This window comes from Aphelocoma coerulescens, chromosome 3 (genome assembly GCF_041296385.1).
Source record: "Aphelocoma coerulescens isolate FSJ_1873_10779 chromosome 3, UR_Acoe_1.0, whole genome shotgun sequence".
Lineage (NCBI taxonomy): Eukaryota > Metazoa > Chordata > Aves > Passeriformes > Corvidae > Aphelocoma > Aphelocoma coerulescens.
The window spans coordinates 120,112,662-120,136,710 of NC_091016.1; the positions used below are offsets into that span (position 1 = coordinate 120,112,662).

The following is a 24,049-nucleotide window of genomic DNA, read 5'->3' on the forward strand; positions in this document are numbered from 1 at the left end:
TATGGTAAATGCCCTTATCTGCAACACCCACCATTCAGACCTTTATATGCAGTGCCTGCAAGTGACTCTTTTCTAATACTGCAAATAAAGTCATGGAATTTCAATAAATAATTCAGCCCTGGATCTTATTTCGGGTTCAGCGTTAACTTTCAGCACCTGGCTGCTGTTATTATTTGTTAGTCTGATATGCTGCTTAGAGGCATGGAAATTTGGCTGCAATTCACCAACATTTGCAGAATATGCTATATGACCAGATTACTACCCCTGGCTCAGAGATTTTTAACAGACGTGCAAATTCCAGATGTGCTAGATTTGATTCTTACAAGAAAAACTGCCTGCAGGATTCTGGTACTGTAATGGGAGCTATGCACAGATCTTGTTTTGGAGAAACAACTCCTGTATTTGCACCTGATCTCCACTAGAAACAGGAATAATTTGGCTATAATTTGCATTGCCTGCGATTCCTTTGGATAATGATCTATCTCTCATTTTATTTTCTGCAACTTCCCCAGGGGGAAATGATTTTTTTTTTTGTATCTAATTAGCTCTCAGGATATAGAATCGTCAATATCTGAAAGTATTAAAATTGGTGCTTTGTGAATAGATAAATAGATTCTTTCTCACAAATTCTTTCTTCAGAGCACATAGAACCACTTGTGGTTTTAATCATTTATTAGGAAGAAACCAGTGAATCCAAAGTATTACTCTACTTTCACTGAAGTCAGTGGAAAATTTATCATTAGTGGGAATATTTTGTGTGAATACTGGCTGTTACGGAATTAGACAAGGTATGTTATCATTGAATCATAAAATGTTTTGAGCTGGAAGGGACATTTTAAAGGTCATCTAGTCTGACCCCCCTTCAATAATCAGGGACATCTTTAACTAGATCAGTTTCCTGAGAGCCTTGTCCAGCCTGACCTTGAACGTTTCCAGGGATGGGACATCCAGAACCTACTCTGTTAGAATGGAACACATTAATGGGTGTGGCACCTTAAAGGCAAAAACCCTAATAAGATCCTGCAGGCTTAAGCTTCCAGAATGAAGGAGCTGCATTATGGATATGCAGAGCATGAACAGTCACCAGTATCAATGTCTTGAAGGACAAGATCCTTCCAGTACCTGAAGGGAGCCAACGAGAAAGATGGAGAGAAAATATTTACAAGAGCCTGGAGCAACAGGACAAGGGGGAATGGCTTCAAAGTGAAAGAGAGCAGGTTGAGATTGGATATTGGGAAGAAGTTCTTCCCTGTGAGGGTGGTGAGGCCCTGGCACAGGTTGCCCAGAGAAGCTGTGGCTGCCCCATCCCTGGAAGTGTTCAAGGCCGGGTTGGACGGGGCTTGGAGCGACCTGGGATAATGGAAGGTGTTCTGGCCCATGGCAGAGCAGTTGGAAATAGATGATCTTTAAGGTCCCTTCCAACCAGAACCATTAGGATTCTAAGTTTATTTATCTTAAAAAAAAGTATTTGTGATTTTCTTGTTCAAAGTCCCTCTTCCTATGAGATAAACCATTGTATCCGAAACAACCACCAGTAGCTGATGCTTCAGCATCTCTATTGACTTTTACTAAAATTGTGACAATTTTCTGAATACTTGTGTCCTGATTCCCCAGATCCTGTCACCAAGGTTCCTTCTAGTCCTTGAACCCACATGCATAGATGCAATTGATAAATGAGAAAAGATTACATGTATAAGTGATGTGACAAGTTAGGTGGCTTTTGGAAAACCGCGTAAATGGGATGTTGTCTTCCCTGGGAGTGAGAGCTGCTCCCTGCAATGCAAAAAGGCAACGCTAGAGGGGATTTTACTACCACTCTATGTGAGGCATGTGCCTCTCCCAAAAACCCTTCCAAGACATATGTTCTAGTTCAGCCACAAGATGTTGGCTACAGGCTGAGCGAAATCTATGTTTGTATGATGCAAAAGGTCAGGAGAGATTATGATAATTGTCCCTTCTGGCCATGAAACCTCTGAGTGAAATTCTGGTCCTGTCAAAGTCACAGGCAAATTTGCCATCGATTTCACTGGGGCCAGACTTCATCCTGTGCAAGTCGGAGGGCAGCAAATGTCTGAGCAATCAAGCATCCAGCACTGGCAGTAAGAGCAGCTTTGTTGCCAGAGTCACTAATATATACTGTTAGAAAGGGTTTTTAAAACATCCTATGACCCCTTTCCCCTCTGCAGCCGGATGAAATAAATCAAGACCAGTTTTACCGGTTTCTTTTGATTTCTTCAAAGCCTCCACTAAATGCAGATTACACAACCTCCTTAGAAAGCCTGCTTTGTGTTTCATTAGTCCTATAATTACACTAGCTTTTTTCCCTCCTAAATCTTTATTGTTGCAAATTGAGCAAAATGCTTAATCCCATCCTCTGTGGGCATGAACAACAATGGATCATCATCCTCTTTGTGAAACAGTCTTATACATGCTTGAGGACTGTTATGTGGTAGTAGGATAACACATGTACATCTCATTATCTTGTTGCTGTTTGCTGTAGGTGCACAGACTGATGATTCACATTGTTTGTGATTTATGTGAAACCTCCTTTACTTTGCCCTCACCAGCTATTCCCCATCCTGCATTTTGTGCGTTACATTTTGTTTTTCTCACATCTTGCACCTTGAGGTTTATTTTGCTGAATTTTCATTTAAGTGATTTCAGACACTTTGTTCCAACTTCCTAGCATCACTTTGAGTCTACTCCTCTCCTGGGAAATCCCAGTAACCTCTCTGTGCTCATTGTTGTCAGGAAATTTTGTAAGGTTCTCTCTGTTCCTTCCTCCCTTTTGCTAATGGAAACATTAAATATGACTCATCTTGTCACAGACATTTATGGTACCTTTATTTGTTATGTGTTTAAACGCTAACAGGAAACTTTATTATTGCTGCTCCGTAAGTATTTTTTCAACTACTCATACAAGCACTTTGCAAAGGTTTCATGCAGGTCCTGTTTCCCTATTTTATTAATGAAAATACAATCTGGATCTGATGTCATAAACCTTACAGAGGTCCGCTTCTGGGCACCTGGTGCTTCCTTCCTACCCAAAGTACTGGCAAACCTGGAAGAGAACAAAATTTACTTGGCTTAATTCATGTTATTTGTTCCTGATATGTCCAAATTGTCTTTTCTTATCTACTTTAGATTTCCCCATACACTTGTGAGTTACTGTTACTCATTTGTTCCAGTATCTTTCTATATGTTAAGTGTATGTATCTGACATCTCTTGAGTTCTTTTCTTGTTCCTGTGGTGTCTCATTCACAGTGTATTATTGATGGGTCCCCATGAAGCAAAGATTTTAAAAGCTGTTCTCTGAGGTTGCATCCACTGGCTGATGTTGGTACCCAGGATTCTGTGCCAGGATCCTGGTGAGTGATGGGAACAGTCTTTATGCTGCTTTATTAGATTGGAAAAGGCTCAGGAAGAAGTGTAAAGGATGATTGTTACTTGTCCATCAAGCCAAGAATGAAACACCTGTATTTTCTGTCCAGTATGTCCCAAAGCACAGGAACTTCGTGCACAATCTGCTATTAAGAACTATGATAAGAATGGCAATTTTTGGTTTTGAAGAATTTCAAGATTTTGCTCTAAGTTGCTCTAAGTCTAAAAACCCATTTTAAAACATTCCCAGTGATACTAAACAGAGGCTGTGGTAGGTTTTCTGTGAGGAGGGAAACTGCAATAGTAATTTTAAAAGGAAATTTGGGCTGCTGGATGGGCTGCTGGGCAGCCAGGAACCCTGTGGGTCCTGCTGAGCTGCACATTGTGACTGCACAGCTTTGTGTGGTCCCAGCACCCTGCCTGTCCTCAGGGGCTGGCCAAAGACCACAACTCCAGGTGTATTCCCAAGGTGATACGGCCAAAGCCTTTGTGCATCTCCATCAGGTATTTGTCAAATTCCAAGTGAGCTCCTCAAAGAATATTCTTCCAATGGAGATTTAGTTTTCAACACTCTTAATTTTTTGTCTAGTTGCTCAAGAAAATCAGTGTCAGTGATACTTCCCTCTTACTGAGGCTTTTAAAATCAGCTTTTCATGTTGGGTGGCTTGTGGCCTGATTTGCCAAGTGTAGAGAGTTGATACTTGTGAGAAAACAGCTGCCTTCAAATTGTCTCACTTCTGATCTAAAACTTCTAGCCACTGTGGGAATGTCAGCCTGCATTAATACCCATCCTTTAGCCCATATTTTGCTGACATTAAAAGTATATAAATTAAAGACATCCTCTGTGTGATTTCTTTCTATAGTACTGCTGGTGTTACTTAATGACTCTCACTCTTCTGGGGACTTTTCCCTTGTACATCACCCTGTGAAAGTCAGTCTTGGTGTTCAGAAATTCCTCACAGCAGAGCAGGCTGAAATATGGTCTCTTGGGAAAAAAAAAATATATACCAAATTTAATTAATACATATGTGTGTAAACATATATATATATATTTGTATATATTTGGTGTAGGAAGTTTTGTTATAGTTTCCACTACCTCTGATTATCCGATATTAATTTCTCATTAAGTTGACCACATGCAAAGCTAAGTAACAGATCTACAAATATAAATGAGAACAAAATAATAGCATGTTCTAGGGTATCAGACCAGTCTGTGCTCTTCTACTCTGCTGATATTTGTCAAGTCATGGAACTTTAGAAGAAAGCAGAAGAGGTGATGGAATATCATGGAATCATTTCCATATGATGAGACTATTCACCTATGTCTAGTCTGAAGTTCTCTAACCCCAAACTGCACGTGACTGGTTGGAGTTCTCAGACACCACAAAATTTATTTCAGAGCAAAACTTACTTCATGAAAGAACAAGTACAGTGGCCTTTGGCTTCAACAAAGCCCTTGAGACAACTGAGACCTATTTGTGCAGGTTGATCCCTGTACAGGCAGATGTTCTGCTACCAGGACCTCAGCTGATGGGGCAGATGAATCTGGTCTAACTGTGAACATCCTAAGCCGTCATGAAAGGATTCTCTGGAAGAAGCCAACCTGTAGGTCTGATCCCTTCCTGCCCATGCTGCCCCTCATGTAAAAAGTTGAAAAATCATGATTTACCAATATAGATATAGATAATATTTGTCATGTCCTAACCAGGTGGTGCCCACCTGTGTTCAGCAGTTCCATCTGCTGAAAGTCCTGAATGTCTCAAGAGTACAAATTCATCTCTTCCAAAGCTGCAGAGATCTGAGAAGTGCAGTGACAGCTCCTTGGAGATCCTCAGCCCTGCTGCCGTGCTGCTCAGCTGGTTGGAACCCAGTGTGAGAAGGCAGCTCCCCTCAAACTGGCCGGCAGCACAGACCCAGTTCAGCTTATGTGCATCTAAAATATATGCCTGTATGTAATGCCAAACTTGGACAGCATTTTGGCTGGCTTTTGGGGAGCTGGCTAAAGAGTCTCACCACTTCCTTTTTTTTTGTTACTACCCTGACAATCCTTCAGGCACATGCTCTATTTTTATTTGACATATATGCACATGGTCCATTTCCATGTGTGTGTTATTAGGGACATATTCCTGCTCTGTCTTGCTCTCCCTTGGAAGGCTGCTGCCCACAGCTTCTCCCAGCAAAACGAAATCTCAGGAAAAGTCCAATGAAGTTGAAATGCTGCACAGCAAATTTATTATTGTTTTTGTAGGCCCATGTTCAGGAAAGTACTTAAGTATGTGCTTAAGTCCTATTGAAGTCAACAGGACTTAAGAACATGCTTAAAGTCAAGCATATACTTCCTCTGAATTCAGATGTATTTCAGCACATGCTTAAATGCTTTTTCTGAACCAGAGCCACAGTCAACAAGAGTGTCCTGTGACACACAGGGTTTGTGTGATGAGATTTACTTCTTACTTGAGACCTACCAGTGCTGCCCTATGAATGCACGGTTCTTAGCTTGCCTCTCTGTTGGTGGCACTCCAAAAAGCTTGCTGGCTTTTGCATTTGGAGGAGAAGTTGGGAAAGAAAAAAAGACAAGAAAATGGAAAAAAATAACACTTGCTAAAGCAATACCTTGGCATGTCTGATCTCATGTTGCAACCCATGGGTTTTCCCTACAATGGAGATTTGTGCTATTGTGTGTGTGGTATAATTACTAAGAATTTTTTTTTCTTAATAGCACAATAAATAGGATATTTCCTGGCCTGCTTTGCATTTCCAATAGGATTTTCACTTCCCCTTTGGGTTCTGAGCGTAAGGAGAGTAAGTGTCAAAAGGCAGGAGCTTTCCCAGTTTTAAAACAGAGAGGGTGTAACCATGTGTAATGTGAGCCTCGATTTTGATTGTAGGGATGATGAAATCAAATCCCTCCTTAATCCATACTGAGAAACATTGAGGTGAATTAGCCTGCTTGTTTTTGTTAACTTGTTCAAATCCTTTTGAAAAAGAAATGTGTTTTAGTGTCATCAAAAATATCTCCCTGCTTTACCCCACAGTCTAACAGACCCCTGGACCATGTGCAGAGCGACCCTAATGCAGTGAAAGGAGAAGGATAAATGAACCCAAATACATTATTTTCCTGGAAAAAACACAGTGCTTTGCCATATGGAATTCTTTCCAGAGCTGCCATTTTTAAGATAGATGCTTAGTCATTATTAATGATGGTATATTTCTTTAAATTCTGTATTTTGGGAAAAAACTGAAACTTGTCTTTTTTACCTCCCTTAAGGTTAGTTAAAATAATACACAGTTGTCTGTGTGTATTGCAGTCCCCGTGTGTGTACAGTTGGAGTATTTTTGGAATATGTGTGGAAGTTTATTCCAGTTATTTCATTTATAGCAAAGTACTAGCTTGAACTTGAGAAGAGCTCCCTGTTCACATCTTTCAGCTGTGCTGTGCAGTGCTTGGAGGCTTTTGATACTGCCATGACTTTACAAAAACACTTGACACAAGTTCATAAAATCACTGAGACTGTTTTTTCTCCCTCCCAGAACCTCCTTAATTTTGTTAATTGATAATGTGTCCATGCAGCCCCCACTTGAGCACACAAATGTCATTAAGGTTTAATTAATTCACTAAAAATAGCTGAACTATTTAAGGAGGAGCACCTTATAATTAATAAAGGGGAACATGTTGTTAATTCTTGCCATTACTGAGATAAAGGGAAGCAGCTGGTCTGACAGTAGGTTTTTCCTGACGTGATTATACTGGGTTCCAGGGCAGCACCTTGCATCACTTGGTGTGAATGACAGAAATAGCTGGAGATTAAGTATAAAAGCATACTTTTTGAGTAGGTAAACTAATAAAATTATGTTTGTGAGAATCAATGGGAGCACAAAGTGATGTTTCCAAGATGAAGAAACCTGTCTCTAGAAATTCTGTCTCCAGAAACTCCAGACTTTTCTGTTGCTGGGATCCGTGTTCATCCCAGTTAAGACACTCAGTGGATTCAGTCAAAGTGAAAGGTGGACACATTCATCTTTCCAATGTGCATCTTGGCCTTGCCCACACAGGAGACCTTCCCTTGGGCACCTAAATTAAAACTTCAGTGGTATGAGCACTGATTGGCCAAAGAGTCTGGCCCAGCAAATCCTCAAATCTGTTTTATTTTTCCATGGTCACTATGGGAATTTGCCTTTTCAGGTGAGGCTCTGCTCTGTTGGGAGTGCACTTTAACAACTCTATCTCCTTTATCCTAGGGCCCACAAAGCTTCAAGTCTGTCCCTAGCTGCAATCTTTTAATTAGAATTGTCAGTACTGTCCCTAGTTGCAATCATTATATCAGAAATAATCCAACATTACTGGCAGGGAGAGTGCATATGTCACCAACTTGCTCCATTTTATAAGTGCATCATCACTTTTACTGTGTTTCAGGGAAGCTGCATGAGAAAGATTTTGTGAACAACAGCAGGGATAAATGATGGTTCTCCAGCTTATCAATTATTTGTTCTTTTCTTTCCATCCACTGCTTGAGTTCTTGATCTTGATGAAGGTATTATTTAATTCCTGCCTTTCTGAGCTGTTACCCTTGGACAGTTATGTAATAGGTTTGTATTTAGGCACTAGTAGGGTGCTTTAAAAAAGTTGTTTTTCTTTGAAGCTCAGAGTGACTAAGCCTGGCAAGTTTTCACTTCTTTCTCATCTCCTCCTGGTGGTTAATAGACTTCACAAGGGATCTCAAAACACTCTGATAAGCCTTTGAAGTTGTTACCTAGTAAGGTTTTGCTCTCTCTGAATGCTGAACATTGAATTACTGACTGCTCTTAGAAGCAATGAGAGAGGCTTCACAAAACCGACAGAGCCTTGCCTATAATTTCCACAGAAAAAGAGCTGAATATAATGGATAAATTGTGTTGCTGGGGAGATTTTGATTCTGTTCCCTCCTCTGTCACCAGTTTGCCTTGTGATTTGTGGTAGCATTTTCAGTTATGCCAGTCACATGAGATCAAAACCCATGAGTCAGTCTCCACCCAACTCATGAGCCTGGCTTCCAGATCCCGGAGCTTTGAACAGAGATCATACCGTACTTTTTCTTTAGTTCGTCTTTTGTTCTCGGAATTTCCTCTGCCTACTCCCGATGTGTCTCTAGCAATAAATGTTTCCCATTGCTCTGGAAGTGTTGAGAAGGATTTTTGACCATTTGGGGCTGTTGGAGGCCTCGTTTGACCTACACAGTGATTTTATTTTGATCACCAAGTGAATCTTATTTCTTCCAGATTTCACATCTTTTTTCTTTTCCCAATGACTTCTACATCCCTTAGCCCCACACAATCCATCACTTCTGTTTCTTCCTTGTCATTATCATTCTTGCAGGCACATTCTGTAGCTCTTGGGGATGTCCTGTGCTAAGAGTTGGTCTCAGTGATCCTTGTGGGTCCCTTCCAACTCAGCAGATTCTGTGATTCAGCTGATTCTGTGATTCAGCTGCTCTGCTTTCCTTTAGTTCTCTGGTCTGGAGATGGTTATTCACCATTCCCTTGAAAGACAGAGAATGTATAAGAAGATGCAAGTCTAAGTAACCCTTAACCTTTGCATGAGAATAAACAATTGGAGAGAGCAGGGAAATGGTGTTCCTGTGTCTTTCCTGAAAAAGATGAAATTGTGATTTATGACTAAGATGGTAAAAAAACCAAGGGGAAAAATGGTGTCATATCACTATTTTCTCCCATAGCATTTGCCTCTTTTCAGGAAGGGTAAGAAGTCAAAAGTTCCTGGCAATGGTTTAACAAGCTAAATCCAAATAAAAAAATGTGACTTTGCAGTAATTATGGCATGCACTATGGTGTACCTGGTATTCCCATGGTGACATTGTTGCTGTTGCCATGAAATTTGCAGAACAGAACTAACGATTAAATTAAGAAAATTTTGCAGAATCAGGCTACTCCCACCTCAGGTAGAATGCTCACCCTCCCGCCCTACCACTCCTTCACCCACATTGTTTGTTGATCCTTGCCTATGCCATGTGCCAGACATATTGCAGATCCATAATTTCAAGTAAAACTGCAGCCACACTGTTCCCCCTTATATCCAAGTACCTCTAGAGTCTCAGTGCTTGAAACTGAATCTGAACCCAGATCAAAACTCTTTACACAGCTCTAAACTTTGTGACAGGTTGCCTCCAAGCCTTGAATTCACACTCCCTCTATAATTTAGTGACAGGACATGTGGAATTTGTTTTTAAACCCAGAATCATCAAAAGCTTCATTCAAGACATGAAAAAGATTCTTGATGCCCACCAGCAAATCTTTTGGCTGAACATTTCACAGGCAAGGCCTGAATTTGTACCAACTGGCCATGTCTCAAAATGTTTCTAGTTGTGCTGGGGATGTTTCACAAGCTGCAATAATTAGAAGTGATTCTTTAAGACAGAGAAATGCTACCTCACAGCTTGAATATTAATAAGAGAAAATTTATGAGAGCCAACAGACTCATATAATATTGTCTCCAGCGGAGAAGGGCATTTATTTGCTTAGCTCTTTCATCAGCCATTTTCAAACACACACTGTGCATAAAATACAGTTATGCAACCCATGTGGGTCAACAATGGAAGGTTGGTTGCTTCAGCAGGATTATAAGAATCTTTTAAACACAATGGTACCACAAATTAAAATGGAAATATATCAAAACCATTATTGTCCTGAAAGCTTTGGCCACAAGCATAATTATTGTAGAAGGATGTTGCCCTTGGCAGCAGGTTTGGCTCAGTTCAGCTGGTGTTATTTGGATCCCTCCATGGCTCAAAGTTAGAATTTACATGGCTAAGGACCATAAATTTTTAAAAGGAAAAAATAGGCTGTTTCCTCAATGCTAACACTAGCAGTTTTGTATTGTTGTGTAGTGGCTTGTAGGCAACTCATTAGATAGTAGAGATAGGAACACACTGAGTGTGGTGGCTGAAACCTGCCTTGAACCTCAGAAGATTCAGAGGGAGGTTTCTGTCTGGACCAGGCTGTTTGTGTCTGAGGCAGCTGTTGATGTGAACGAGAGCGAGGCAATGTCCAGAGTTCTTGGGTTTAACTCTAAAGTACGTGTTTTAGATAGTAAAACAGTGAAGCAGATACTGAGCTGATAAAAACTGCAGTCCACAGACTTAAATAGAGCAGAAAGCAGGTCCTGAGTTTGTCCACCCTGTCCATGAAGCAGACAGTCCTGTGGGGATGAGAGTAGTTGAAAGAACACCCTGGATGTTGCTTGCCATCAGCAAGGACCACATCTCCTTAGAGCTGCCCTCAGGAGAGGCTCCATGTTGCATCCTTGATCTCCTGTCAAAGGCTGAATCCTGCAGTAACTCCATTCTTGTGTTGATGATAAACTATATTAAATAGCAGGCACTGCTGGTTATTTTTAAAATACTTATTTTTCTTTCAACATCCATTTTCTGTCTTGAGGGAAGTAAATGAGTAACAAGTCTGAAATCCATTTTTCCTCTCCTTCTGTCCCGCAGGCCGGTATCGATGGAGAAAGCATTGGGAACTGCCCATTTTCCCAGCGTCTCTTCATGATCCTGTGGCTCAAAGGAGTTGTGTTCAATGTCACCACTGTTGACCTGAAAAGGTAAAAATTGTTCCGTTTAATTGAAAATAGTTGTATGATGCAGTGTTTGCACTATAGAAAGATCCCTCCAAGTTAAATCAGATTTTTATCTGGCCTAGAGAGCCTGTGGTGCACAACAAAATAGTTGGGATTCAGGTTTGGTTGTTGGTTTTTTTCTTTTATTTGTGGAATGTTTTTATATTAACAGGGTGCTTGGGGTAGTTTCAAAGTCTTCTAACCACAAATTACAGGAGAGAGAAAAAAAAAAAAAAAGGCAGACTGATTTTGTAGGAACTATAAATATCTGTGCAACTACCCGACCATAAAGATTAGTGATTTCATGACTTTTTCTCTGCTTGCAGAAAGCCAGCTGACCTGCACAATCTGGCTCCTGGAACCCACCCACCTTTCCTGACATTTAATGGAGAAGTCAAGACAGATGTTAACAAGATTGAGGAATTCTTGGAAGAGATTCTTGCGCCTCCAAAGTAAGACCTTTAGATTTTTTTCAGTCAATATTCCATTTCCTAGGAATGAAAGATGTCCTAAGAAGAGTTCCTAAAAAGTACTCCTACAACTTTTATTTACAGGAGTTATATTTATTTATGAAACTTGCTGGCTTCAGTGAGATGACTTCCATGTGTGAAGGTTACTTGTGTGACTAATAACTGCAGAATGTTTTCTCTGTACACATTTCAGGATGCCCTTGTATGCAGAATTAAGGAGACCAGTACTAGAAAAATTTTGTAGGGGTCTGGTGGCCACATTTTGCAAAACTAAAAATAGCTTGGAATAGATGCTGAGAATTGCCACACAAAATATCTGTGCCAGGAAAAGCATTTTACAGTGAAAAACTAGAGGTTTCTGAGCTGTATGGTGTGTTAGGAAGGTTGGAAGGGGAACTGCTTACAGAGGACTAGAGGCTCTGGAGGCAGAAAAATGCTCATTATTCTAGTCAAGAAATGACAAGAGCCCATGACTGGAAGCTATAACCAAACTAATTCAGATTAGAAATAAGGCCCAGATTTTTTCAGTATGAAAAAGCTACCAATGAAAGGTTTAGATTTACCAGATATGCCTTACTTAGTCAAATGTTTTGGACTTCATACAAGGATAATGGGAAAAAGAAATAGTTGGCTTGTGAGTTGGACCTTAGAATCTATGAATCAATCAAATTTGGCTTGCTTCCTTATGAAGCATTTTACCTCCAAGTGAATCAGCAGCTATAGGCCTGTCCTGAGGCAAGAGATCAGCTATTTAAATTTTCTATACTCTGCTCCAAGACCACTGAAGTCAGTAGGAATCATTAGTTTGTGTTTATCTTTCAAATCAATATATTCATTTTCACTAAATGTCTATAAAAAGCAGTGCAGAGACTGGAACATTTATGTTCCTTCACGTGGTTAATCCTAACACCGCTTGCTATTCCATCCTGGAGTACATTTTCAGTGCAGAGCATTAGACACGACTGCCATTCATAATGGAGAGAGCTGGCTGCCAAACTCCCCTGCACCTTTCTGGAAATGTATGCTTCCTTCTGATTTAAGGCTGATTTTGGGTTGTGGTTACATAAAGCACAAGTGCAATTACCTTTGTCTTGACACCATCCCAGTGTAACTCCCCACATGCCTGCCTTGACAGACAGATCACAGATATGGTTAAGAGTGTCTTGCCAAGCTGTTGTTTTGAGATAATGAGTGTTAATTACAGTTCTTCTCACAGGAAGTTTTTCTCTCCTCTTGTAAATTATATTTGTAGCCATCACTGTGGTGCTGGTAACAAGATGTAAATCTCCACTTTTGCCTTTTCAGGTACCCCAAGCTGGCTGCTAAGCACCGGGAATCAAACACTGCTGGAATTGATATCTTTTCCAAATTTTCTGCATACATCAAAAACACCAAGCAGCAGGATAATGCTGGTGAGTATGACCACTACCAAATGTGCCAGGGAATTTGTGTGCTTAGAAGTGGAAGAATTTTGCCATTCTCTCATCATTTTATTGTAAACTCTGTTCAGGTGACATCAGGTAGGTCTGCTGATCAGCTTGAGGTGGTTGGTTAGGTGGGCTCAACTCACATGTCCACAGTTGAATTAACTAATCTGTAGTAGTAAATAAAAGAGACACAGAGTGTTTGGTAGCCTCTTTACCGACAGCCATGATGTGTTCCTGTCCACACAGCCCAGTTTCCTCACCAGAACAGGATCCCTAACTGCTTACTGGAAGAGACTGGTGGCCTGTGCTACCTCTTCTACTCTGCCCAGGCACTGCTTAGAGGAGTGTGTGTTGACTGGACCCAAACCTGTGAGAGCAGCTCATGCTTTATTAGATGTTGTCATTGGGCTCTTGGCCCTCTTATGATTATGTTACACTGTCATAGCAAATTTGCTCATACAAACCGAGTTATATCAGGACATTCCATACAAAGTAATTAAAAGAAAGAAGTGAATTTAAGAAATGTAATTGCACTCTGTAAGCTCCAGATTGTCCTTGACATGTTTGTTTATGAAAAGAAAGAATCCCCCAGAAGCTGGATGCCATTCATGTTTACATGCATCCCACACCTTCTTCTTAATAAAATTGCTGTTTTCTCCACATTCCTTTCACCTTAGAGAGGCAAGATTTCAGCAAGTCTGAGCTCCTGTTGCTCCATAAATCTGTGGATTTACATATCCCTATCCCTTGAGCTGCCCTAGTAGAATATTTGCAGTCATTCACTGATGTATCTCCTACCTTATATTACTGGTTTCACAGACAGAGACCTAAGGCAAGTTGAATGCCATGTGCTCATATCTGTCATTTAGAAAAAACTAGATTTTGCAGGTTCCAGCTCTGCCACACATTTCATCTGTGCAATTATATTTCATTGCCCGGGGCTGACCCATGAGATAAAAGTGGTTAAATGATGATTTATGTCAGATAACAATCTTCTCTGTAATATTTTTGTGTTGTTAACAGAAGGAAATAATTATAGCACTTCACTTTTCAGTGATGCTAAAAACTTGGGGGTTTTTTTGTCTAATGCTAATGGGGTGCTCAGTTAACCTCTGTAGGAAGTTGTAAAAGGAAGATAAATTAAGAGTTAGACTAAATAGATGTAACAATGAAAGTAAAATATCTTGGCCATTTACAAGGAATTTTTATGGTCTGCTCTGCAACTGTAAATCTTCATCTGTGCTGCCTCACATGCACAGACCCAACTCTCGCTTCTCAGTGACTGCAATATTCAAATCCCTGGGCTCACAAAGGCTGGCATCTCCAGCCAGGAATAAATGGCTGTCCTAAAGGTGTCTGCATCTGGCCATAACCAGGGGTGGAATTCAAGGTCTGATATCCACTACAGTGAGATAAGGAATCTAACCCTGCAAAGCACTCCACATTTTCAGAAGCTGCAGTATGATTAAAGGGAGCTTTCCCTAGTCCTGCATAACAAACCCTTGGTTTAGGTACTCTTGTAAATGACAATTAAGCACACCAAGGTTATAGGGACAAGAGCAGTTAAGCTGCAGGAGAGACCCAATCTTTGCTCCCTGCAAACATCCTCACTCCATTTTTGTTAGCTGGTTCCTGCTCCTGTCTTATCCACACACTGCAGTCTCTGAATGTACTGATGCTCAACTTTCCTCATCAAAGTAGAGAAAAGCTTTTAGCTTAATTTTATTACAGCTAGAGTGCTGCCCTGCAAGGAGAATAAAGCAGAGATGGGCAGAGTAGAACTGGATCTTTCTATCTGTAACTATGTTCTTTCTATCAGTGAAGTTAAGTCCCTGAGGACCTTGGGGTCCCTGGGACTGTCAGTGCAGACCTCAATTTCAGCAGAGTAATTGACTTTCAGTTTTCAAAGGCTAAGGCAGAATAGTTTCTCCCTTATCCTGGGGAAGTTTTACTCACCTTCTGTCCAGTTCATCTGAACAGCAGCACTTATTCTGGAGGCTAACTTGGATGGAAGAGAATGAGTTAGTCAAAAAGTAATTGTGTTAAATTTCTTGAACAGTGAAATGACTGTGTGCAAAGAGGAAAGGAGAGCAACACAATGTACATATTTCTTAATGAACCTATTTCTTTTTGATTGGTGTTTTGTAAATTTTTGTAAAATTGCAACACTGATTCAAAAGGGATCTGGGGCCCTAGCCCTGATCTGTTGTGTATCATTTTACAGTAGGTCCTGCTGCATTATTCAAAATAATATAATAGAATCACAGAATCCCAAAAGCTGCAAAAGACCTTGAAATCATCAAGTCCAACCTTTGGTCACGACCCTGCCAATTAAAGCATAGCACTGAGTCCCACCTTCAGTCACTTCTTGAAACTTCCAGGGATGGTGACTCCACCACCTCCCTGGGCAGCCTATTCCAGTGCTTAACAACCCTTTCAAGTGACTAAATTCTTCTTGATGTCCAGCCTGACCCTCCTCTAGTACATCTTGGGGCTTCCTATTGGAGTAAATAATTTTTATATTATATTAATATTATAGTATATTATCTTTATATATATCAAATAAATTTTATACATTTGTTTTTATATATTACAATATTATATTTGTATTATATTATATGATAATTTTATTTTTCCTATATAACAGCAGAAGTAGGTGTGTGTAGTTCTGTGACAATAAAAAGCATTTTATAAATATAAAATGTAATTACTTAGGTGAAGTCCCTTTCCCCGTCTCCACATGAGCAGGTGAGATCCAAAAAGAATAGAAATGGCTGCTTGTGGTTATCATAAATGCTTTCTGTAGCTCCCAGCTCGAGATAAGGGTAATGTGTGTCTCATAGTCATCTTCTGTATCTGTTCCTAGCTCCAACTGACTCCAGTGCTTGGGTTAATCTGGAATGCCACACCAGTGGCTGGAACATCAGTTGCACGTGATCAAAACACAAATAGAGAAAGAGTTGGTAGTAAATTAAAAATAGATTATAGAACCCAGATCATTATATAAACAATAATTTGGATTTATTTTAATTGGCAGTAGGGTGGTGTTGGATAGCAAGGTGGCTAAAGCACCAAACATCAAGCACCAAACATTGTTTAAATTATGTTCTCTTAACTCAGGAGTCAGGGAAGTGAATTCAGTAACGCATGGGATATCAGGCTGGGAATTCGTGGCACCAGCCTATCTCTAGCTGTGAGAAATGTGGGTTAGGTGTAATTGTGTGTGACCATTCCTTTTAGGGTACTGGTTTAGGGCAGGTCATGTGGTCTGTGCAACGTGAGCTCTCACCCCAGCCTGGGCTGTTACATCTCTGCAGAAAAGTGGCATGAAGTGTTTGGGATAGTTAGTGATACCTATGCAGCCTGAGGGTATTGGATATGAGAATTGCTGAGAATCTAATGCACACCGAAGAGAAGCCCAAGCTGCTGTCTCTCCCAGTGGAGTTTGCAACCGGGGCCATGCAGAAATGTCACACTGCAGGTGATGCCACTGCTGGCTGTGTCACTGTGGTATTTCCTGTCCTGATAGCGCTGGGGAGATGGCACTGGTAACACAGTCTGTAGCCTTTACATAGATAAATGATTTTTTTCTTTTTTTTTTTTTTTTTTTCCTGATAGTGGAAAAGTTACTGAAGACAATAAGAGATTGGTAATTTCTTGTTTTAGTGTCTGTCTGAGTCCTCGTATGGGAATGAACAGATGCAAGGATACATTTGTACCTCTGTTTCTAAGATTGTGACACCCTCTGCTGGCAAATATGTGAATGTATAAAGCAAGCAGCTGTGCACAAGCGGCTTTACAATCAGGGCCGAAACATCCCGTTAACAAAACAGGGTTCTTTCTGTCAAGACAGTTTCCTCTTGCAAATGCAACATCGTCAAAAGAGAAGTGCTTCAGAGTAACCTATCGATTTTGACAAAGTTTTCATGGAAAAAGTAATGTTTTCTCTGGATGAGTTAAATTGACTTTGAAGTAAAAATGCTTTAACATTACAGAGAAAAATAGTGGGGTTTTTTTCTGGATTCATGCACTAGTTCATTAGCCACACACCGTTATGTTTTATGCCTGGCACAGAAGCAGGTGATAACCTTCTCCTGTAAGTCTGCATGGCAATATGTTATTGATAATGATTCATTTACTTACCAAAGGTATTTGGCAGTGAGGCTGCCCTGATTTAATAGTTCCCTCAATTTCTGATTCTTTTTTTCCATCTTTGTTTCCCTAACTTTTCTGTCTTATAAAAACGTTGAAAGTTTTGGAATGGGCTGGCGAGGGCTGTAAGCCCAGAAGCAAACGTGCTCATGCCATATCAAAGTCCCACCACTTTTAAGCTTCTTGAAAGGGAAGAAATTGATTCCAGATTCTCAGGATGTGGCAAGCTGTGTTTAAAGAAAGTGTGTGCATTTATTATTTCAAGTCAGTTCAATCAGAACTTGATTCCTTCCACCCCCTGTGCCACTTGATAATTTTATAACAGGCCTGTTTGAAGGAGTCATCTCCTTGTTGTGGGATTAGATCTGTGTCTCAGTAGAACAACTGGATTATTCAGTTCTCCAGCTGTTGTCACCACGCTTCACCCCTTGTACCTGAAATGACAAGTGCTCATTCACACAAGGACAGGAGTCCTTGGGAGGGTTCAGTTACAATAGTCTTGAAAATTATTTCCTGGATGCTCTTGCTCAAGTTTTCATGGCTAATTTGAGAGTTTTTTGTTGCTTAGTGATTGTTTAATATCGAGAAGGAGGTCTTGTCTGAGCACAGGAAAGTAAATTGAGGTCTTGTGTGTTTACTTTGGTTCCTCTGGTTGATGCTGAGCAAGTCACTCACTCTCTGTACAGTCACCAGCATAGCAACAATTTATGTATTCATAGGAGGAGGGTGAAATCTAATTAATTGGAATGCTGTGTACATAGCATCCTGCTTATTATTTTTACTTGTGAGACTGTGTACTGCAAACCGAGGGGACGGCCTGGAGTAACCACCCATTAACTGTCCCGCCTAAAATTGTGAGTTCTTTGGCTCGTAGAATGAGCCCTTTGATTTCATGTAGGAGTTTAAAAAGTTGTTCTTGAATTGAGTTCTTAGGGAGCACCAGCTCCAGTGTGGGTGGGCGCATTCATTAGTGGTACGGAAGGATATTTCACTGTACAGCTCCTCAGAAGGCGCTGAGCTGGGAGACCACCAACATGATTTCATGCGGAGGAATTTCCAGCCGTCTGACCAGAGGACTCTGCTTGTCTGGTTTGGATTTACATCAAGAGGCCAAAAATAAAAGCGCATTTAAATCATTAACTCACATGTGATTAAATGCTGTTCACCTCTTTCAGTAGCTCCATCACACTTTGTGGTTTGGTGCGTGAGGTGGGAAATGTCTCCCTCAGTGTGCTGTGTATGTACACGTGCAGTAGAAATGCACACACACGTACAGGGTTGGAATTAAAACTGCCCTACATCAGTTTTACACTGTGGAGTTGCTCCTGCTAAGTGGAGGGTCAGACCCATAGCACAGGTATGTGCACAGGCTCAGTGGTACACCCTGATCCTTCCTAGGAGCCATCACATGCCTCTTGTAAAAAGCAGAAAGTCTGTTCACTCCAGACCCCAGCTTAGAATATTCACAGTAATACCAGCTCCATGGTGAGACCCTCTGTGGCACTGAGGCAGGGGTAGGACCTTCGTGATATGGTGGGGCAGGCTGTGACATCCTGAAAAGTCTGGACTGGTCTGGCTCCAGAAGCAGGAGAGCAAAACATCTGTCCCCAAGGCATGTCCCTGTGTGCTGGGGAAGGGCAGGGAGTCAGCTCCTTTCCTTCCAGCCTGGCTTCTCTCAGCCAAAGGGGTCAGATTATAACTGTAACTGTGATATGGCGTCTCCTGAGTCTTTGGTGCTTTTGACCTGTTCTGTGCCTAAAGGCTTCACCCTGTGCCCACCAAAGCTCCTGGCAAAGCTGCTCTTGAGTTTGCCAGAGCAAGTTTAAAAACCTGTTCAAATACTCTTGTATTGATGGGAAGTTTCCTCTCACAGGGATCTTGGATCAGACACTAATTTGGGACCAACATTAATGCTTTATGCTTTTTGAACAGATTTTCAAGGTGCCATATAAATACATAGGTATAAATATATAAATATGTGTGTGATGTCTGTGTATCAACTTGGCATTAAATGTTTTTCTTCCTCTTCTTTACTTGAAGAATTTCCACTTCATTTTCCACTTTAAACCCCACGTCTGTCCAAGGCCCAGCACAAATCACAATTTGTCCTGTGTTGTGACAGTACCAAGTTTTCTCTGTCATACAACCAGGAAGGACTTGAAAGAGCTTTTAAAATTGTTTTAAAGAGAAGCATTTGCTTTGTGATGGAACACATCAGGATGACAGTTCTAGCGGAAGGTGTCCCTGCCCCTGGCAGAGAAGTTGGAAATAGGTGACCTTTAAGGTCTCTTCCAACCCAGGCCATTCCATGATTCCATGTTGATTCCATGATTCTTTAATTTTGGCCTTTGAAGCACAAAAAAAAAAAAAAAAAAAAGCTATTTCAGAACATTTTAAATGAGTTTTTATTACTCCCCCTAAGCTGAATAACATTGGGCTCATGGTAGCTAAAGTGCTTGGCAGCTTTACAAAACCAGCCCTAATATAAAAAATACCCAGTCTTTAAAACATATGTAAAATAGCTTTTCTGCAACATTTGTGGCACATAAAGTACCAAATACATGTTGGTGAGTGTGATATAAAGCTTTTATTGCCATTCATTTGGGATACCCACATAACTCACTCATGATATGCTAATAAAACTGTTCACTCTGTCTCCTTGTTAAAACACACATATAAAGACCACTAAAACTGTGGTGATAGCTTTGTGCTAACTTGTTAAGAAGTGCTGCAAGTTGCATTTATCATCTGTCCCAAATTGCTTTATCTGCATTCTGCCCAGTAATCAAAGACTAAAATGCCCAGGAACAGCAGTTTGCAAAATAAGTTTTCTTGTGAAATAACTCTTTGCAAGTTCTCCTCAAAATCGTGCTGGCTGGAGGCCCAGAGTCATCAATATTCTGTCTGGTACCAGTGACAGCTTTAAGGACCAATATCTTTTGACCTGCCGGAACTGAGAACTGAAATCTTATGCCATTAGAAAGAAGAGGTTTTCAGTTTTATAAAATGATAACACACCATCACCTTAATCTGGGAAATATGTACCTTGCAAGGGAATATTTCTGAACTTTCCTTCTCTTAAGACCTTCCTAATTGAGGTAGGAAGATTTCCTGATGGAAATGTGAAAAACACTATTTGAAAACAGCACAAAAGGAACATTTTCTATAAGTCCAGATGTGATCAGACTGCAGGATCTTCAAGGCAGGGACTTGGTATGCCTGGTTAACAGTCTTAGGTGCAGCCATTCTGGGAATAGTAAACATTTGCAATAAATTTACTAACAGACACAATTTTCTGACACATCTGTGCTGAAGCCAACTTTGAAGACATGGAATACCATAGGGTGGAAGAGAAAAAAAAAAAAGAAAGAATATATGTATTTATATAAATTAAAGTTATAGAACATGCTGAAGTCAACAAGGTTAATGACATGATGAAATCAAAGCATGTTCTCAAGCCTTTGCTGAGTCAGGGCCTATATGCAAGGCCAGGCCTAGACTAAAACACTTGCAGTGGGAACAGTAGTTGGCAGACGCTCTCTTTTAAGAGGGAATTATTTCCCCTGTGTGTTTGAATATTCCTCCAAGTGCTGCTGGCTTTACTGGGATGCTTTGTTCTGTTTCCCAGCTGAGCTCCCATGCTCGCACACAGGAGCAGTAGCACAGCTGGAAGTGGATTAGAGCAATCTGGTGGCAGCAGTCCTGGGAGGAATTAAGCGTCTCACTGCTGGAATGGGAGGCCTAAATTACATTATTATTTAGAATTGAGTTTTAACTTCATTGCTCTATGGTTTTGCCCTGGTGGATATCTCCCTTCGTTGTGATAGACTTGGTGTATCTTAAGTATGTTCCCCACAGAAAGGACTTAGATGAAGCTATGGCCTTGCTCAGTTCATTGTCCAAATCTTACATAACCAAATGTTTGGGTTTAAACACCCAGCTGATCTTGATGTCCAGACATGATTGTTCACAGGCTTATATTTAGCCATTGCAAGTTATCACATGGTAGAGAGCCCAGTGACTGGCTCCTAGAAGTCAGTTTGCAAAACTGTTCATGACTTCAAAGGGAAAAGCATTAGTCCAGGATCTGTTTTTCCCTAAATAGATTTTTTGTTGTTGTTGTTTTTGGTAGTTTTTGTTTGTTTGTTTGTTTATGCATGCAAATGTTCTTCATGAAATAAAAGGGAAAAGAAGAATGAGACAAATGAAAATCAGTGTTGCTAAGTTTCTTTATTAGATAGATCTTAAGTCATTGACTTTCAGCTTGAAAACAGTGCTAGAAATGAGGTGACAAAATGGGAATTAGAGAAATAATTCTCGTAAAAATATCCTGGTTCCTCAGATTGCAGAAAAAAGTAATCTGAATTTCATGGACTTTGAGACCAGAAGGCTCTTTGGGTTATTTACTATCATCTGCTACCAATCACATCCCAGTCAGTTTTGCCCATTGAGCAAACATGTTAATGTTTCATCCTTAAAATTATTTGATTTGATTGAGCATAGAACAAGAGAGACTGAAGTGTCCTTCATGCACTGAAGTGTATTTGGTCTTTTAGGCTTTTTTCCAGTCCTTGAGCACTGTCTTACTGCTTTCCTTTGACCTCTTGCTGGAATTCCCAATGCCTTTTTTTTTAACTGGGGACACCAGAACTGGGAAAAGTGTTTTTAATACTTGCCACAACAGTTCAGTTGCAACAGAGGCAATGTGACCTCCCTACTAATACTTGAATTGCTTTCATACATCCAGACTTAATTATAACTGATTTTGCTTCTGCTCCTTTCAGGGAGGTTAAGTTGACGCATAATCACGATGATCCCCAAGTCATTTCATGGGGCTTGAAACAAAAAAATCTCAAAGGCAGAGAAACAATGGGAAAGAACTAAGATGTGAGTAATTTGTAAATCTCATAATCTCATGGCTTTTTGTCTCAGTAACCATTTTTGAATGCAGAGGACAGAAAATTTGGAAATATTAAATAAATCTATTTGAGACCAAGATTTTCTAAGTGAACTGAGGGATTTGAGAACTTAATAGCTTTCAAATTTCATCCTCAGGTGCTGCTAGCTAGGCATTGCCGTGTCTCCCTCTCATATGTCTTCACCGATGCTGGAAATAAATAACACAGTTGAAATCAGTGGAATGCAATTGGGATTATCCGGGTGTAAAAAGAAGCAGACTTTATTATTCTACATGCCTGGAATTGGAAGAAATTGATATTAAAGAGTCAAGCACCAACACCCTGTACAGGAACAAATGTCTTTGCTTAAATCTTGGAACACAAGGGGTCCCCACAGCACTGCTGCTGAAGCCCAGCTGCACTCACTACCAGAAGCTCACTTTACTCTTACTTGAATTAAGATCGATCCATGTAGCTTTCCTTTGTTAGTCCCAGAATCATCTTATTTGCTCTTTGGTAGTAAACCAAAAGTATACACTCTGAGTGAACACGCTTAAAAATTGAGATATCGGAGCGATAACCTCATGCTATAAAGAACGTGTGTTTATAATCTGCAGATCTTGATTTTATTTATTTATTTATTTATTTATTTATTTCCGAGTTCCTGGTGCAAATCAGCTTCTGTTTGTCTGCAGTTGCTTTAGGGACACCTGCACAAGGCTAACGTGGCAGAAGTCAGGATTAGGCCCTCGGCAACGTGCCCTAGAAGTGATGCTTGTCCCTTACGTGCTGCTACAGAGTCACGATGATTTGTGAAACACAGGTTCAGTGCTGTTCTTCCTGGGGCACTTGTAGGCCAGTAGTTTTACATTCACTTGCTTCCTACCCTCAGGGTCGCTTGGACTCCTAAGAGACTTGGAAATTAAGCTTTTCTTTGGTGTCATTTGAACACCTGGGTTTTCTTCTTAAAAACCAGCATATGAAGGTGCTCTGACCACATTCTTCATGATAATGTTACAAGTATTGCATTTATTTCTTTCCTCCATTGTAAAACTGGATAAGAGAAGGGAAGGAGGAAACCTGAGATTTCAGTAAAAAAAAGAAACAAGTCAAAACAATCTTTCTGGATGCTTGAAAAACATGTCTAATTTACTTTTTAAGGCATTATTGATTCACCTGCTTTGCTAGGTTTAATTTGAGAGTAGGATAGATGGTATCACAAAAATAGGAAGATGCCAAGATGCCTTTTCTTGTTGCTATATTTACTATTTATCCCCCTCTAACCTGAAACCAGTCCACAGCTGGTGCATTAATACTTTACTAATGTAAAGTTTGTAGCCAAAGAGTATTTTTATTTTTATTTTGTATATAGGAAGTTTCAAGGAAAATGATTTAAATTATTTTTATAAGGCCATATAGAAAACCTTGTGAGAAGAAGACACTCAGGTCTCCTAAATCCAAGTAACCTCTTAATCCTTGGATCATTGTTCTCTATCTTAGGAAAAGGTAGCTGAGAATTGAGCTCCTAGTCTCTCTCATTCCTTCTATGGAGGTTTTGAGACACATCTGTCAAAATATTCCAGACTTTTTGAGTGAAGCCCGAATGAATGAATGAATGAATCAATCAATCAATCAATCCACATCATCAGTCTGTAGATAGGGTGAGAAGGGAAGAGAAGAGAGATGATAAGGGAGGGATCATCTCACCTAAGTCTAAAAGTTATACATTAATCATTCAAAAGTCCTTTTTTATTTCTGATCAGTGGAGAGAGACATCAATCCATTTCTAAAGGACAGTTTGATTTTTTTAAAATATGGGTCTAAAATTGGGAGAATTTCCTTTGGAGGTGCCGGTCCTTGATTGCTACCTGTAAGGGAGACTTGAACAATTAGGTCAGACTAATTACCTAACAATTAGATGGCTGAAGTTAGGCAACGGGAATCTTACCCATAAGCAAATCAACAGATTTTTGATGTGTCCAGGTTTCTGAGGGTGCTTTGGGTGTCCCTCAGCTGTGTCAGCTCCATGCTCCTCTGAGTCCTGGATGAAACCTGGGGCTTAGCACCTCCCTTTCTCTAACTGCACATACACAGAACAAAATCCATGTGCC

At 40.3% G+C, this 24,049-nt stretch overlaps 1 protein-coding gene across 2 annotated transcripts in view; it reads left to right on the plus strand.

Moving 5' to 3' along the window:
* Nucleotides 1-24,049, plus strand: part of CLIC5 (chloride intracellular channel 5) — a 77,702-nt gene that overhangs the window by 42,762 nt on the left and 10,891 nt on the right. For both annotated transcript variants that reach the window (XM_069011763.1, XM_069011764.1), the window contains 3 exons: nucleotides 10,867-10,976; nucleotides 11,318-11,443; nucleotides 12,767-12,873. In XM_069011763.1, the coding sequence (XP_068867864.1) occupies nucleotides 10,867-10,976; nucleotides 11,318-11,443; nucleotides 12,767-12,873 (343 nt within the window). The remainder of the gene's footprint in view (nucleotides 1-10,866; nucleotides 10,977-11,317; nucleotides 11,444-12,766; nucleotides 12,874-24,049) is intronic.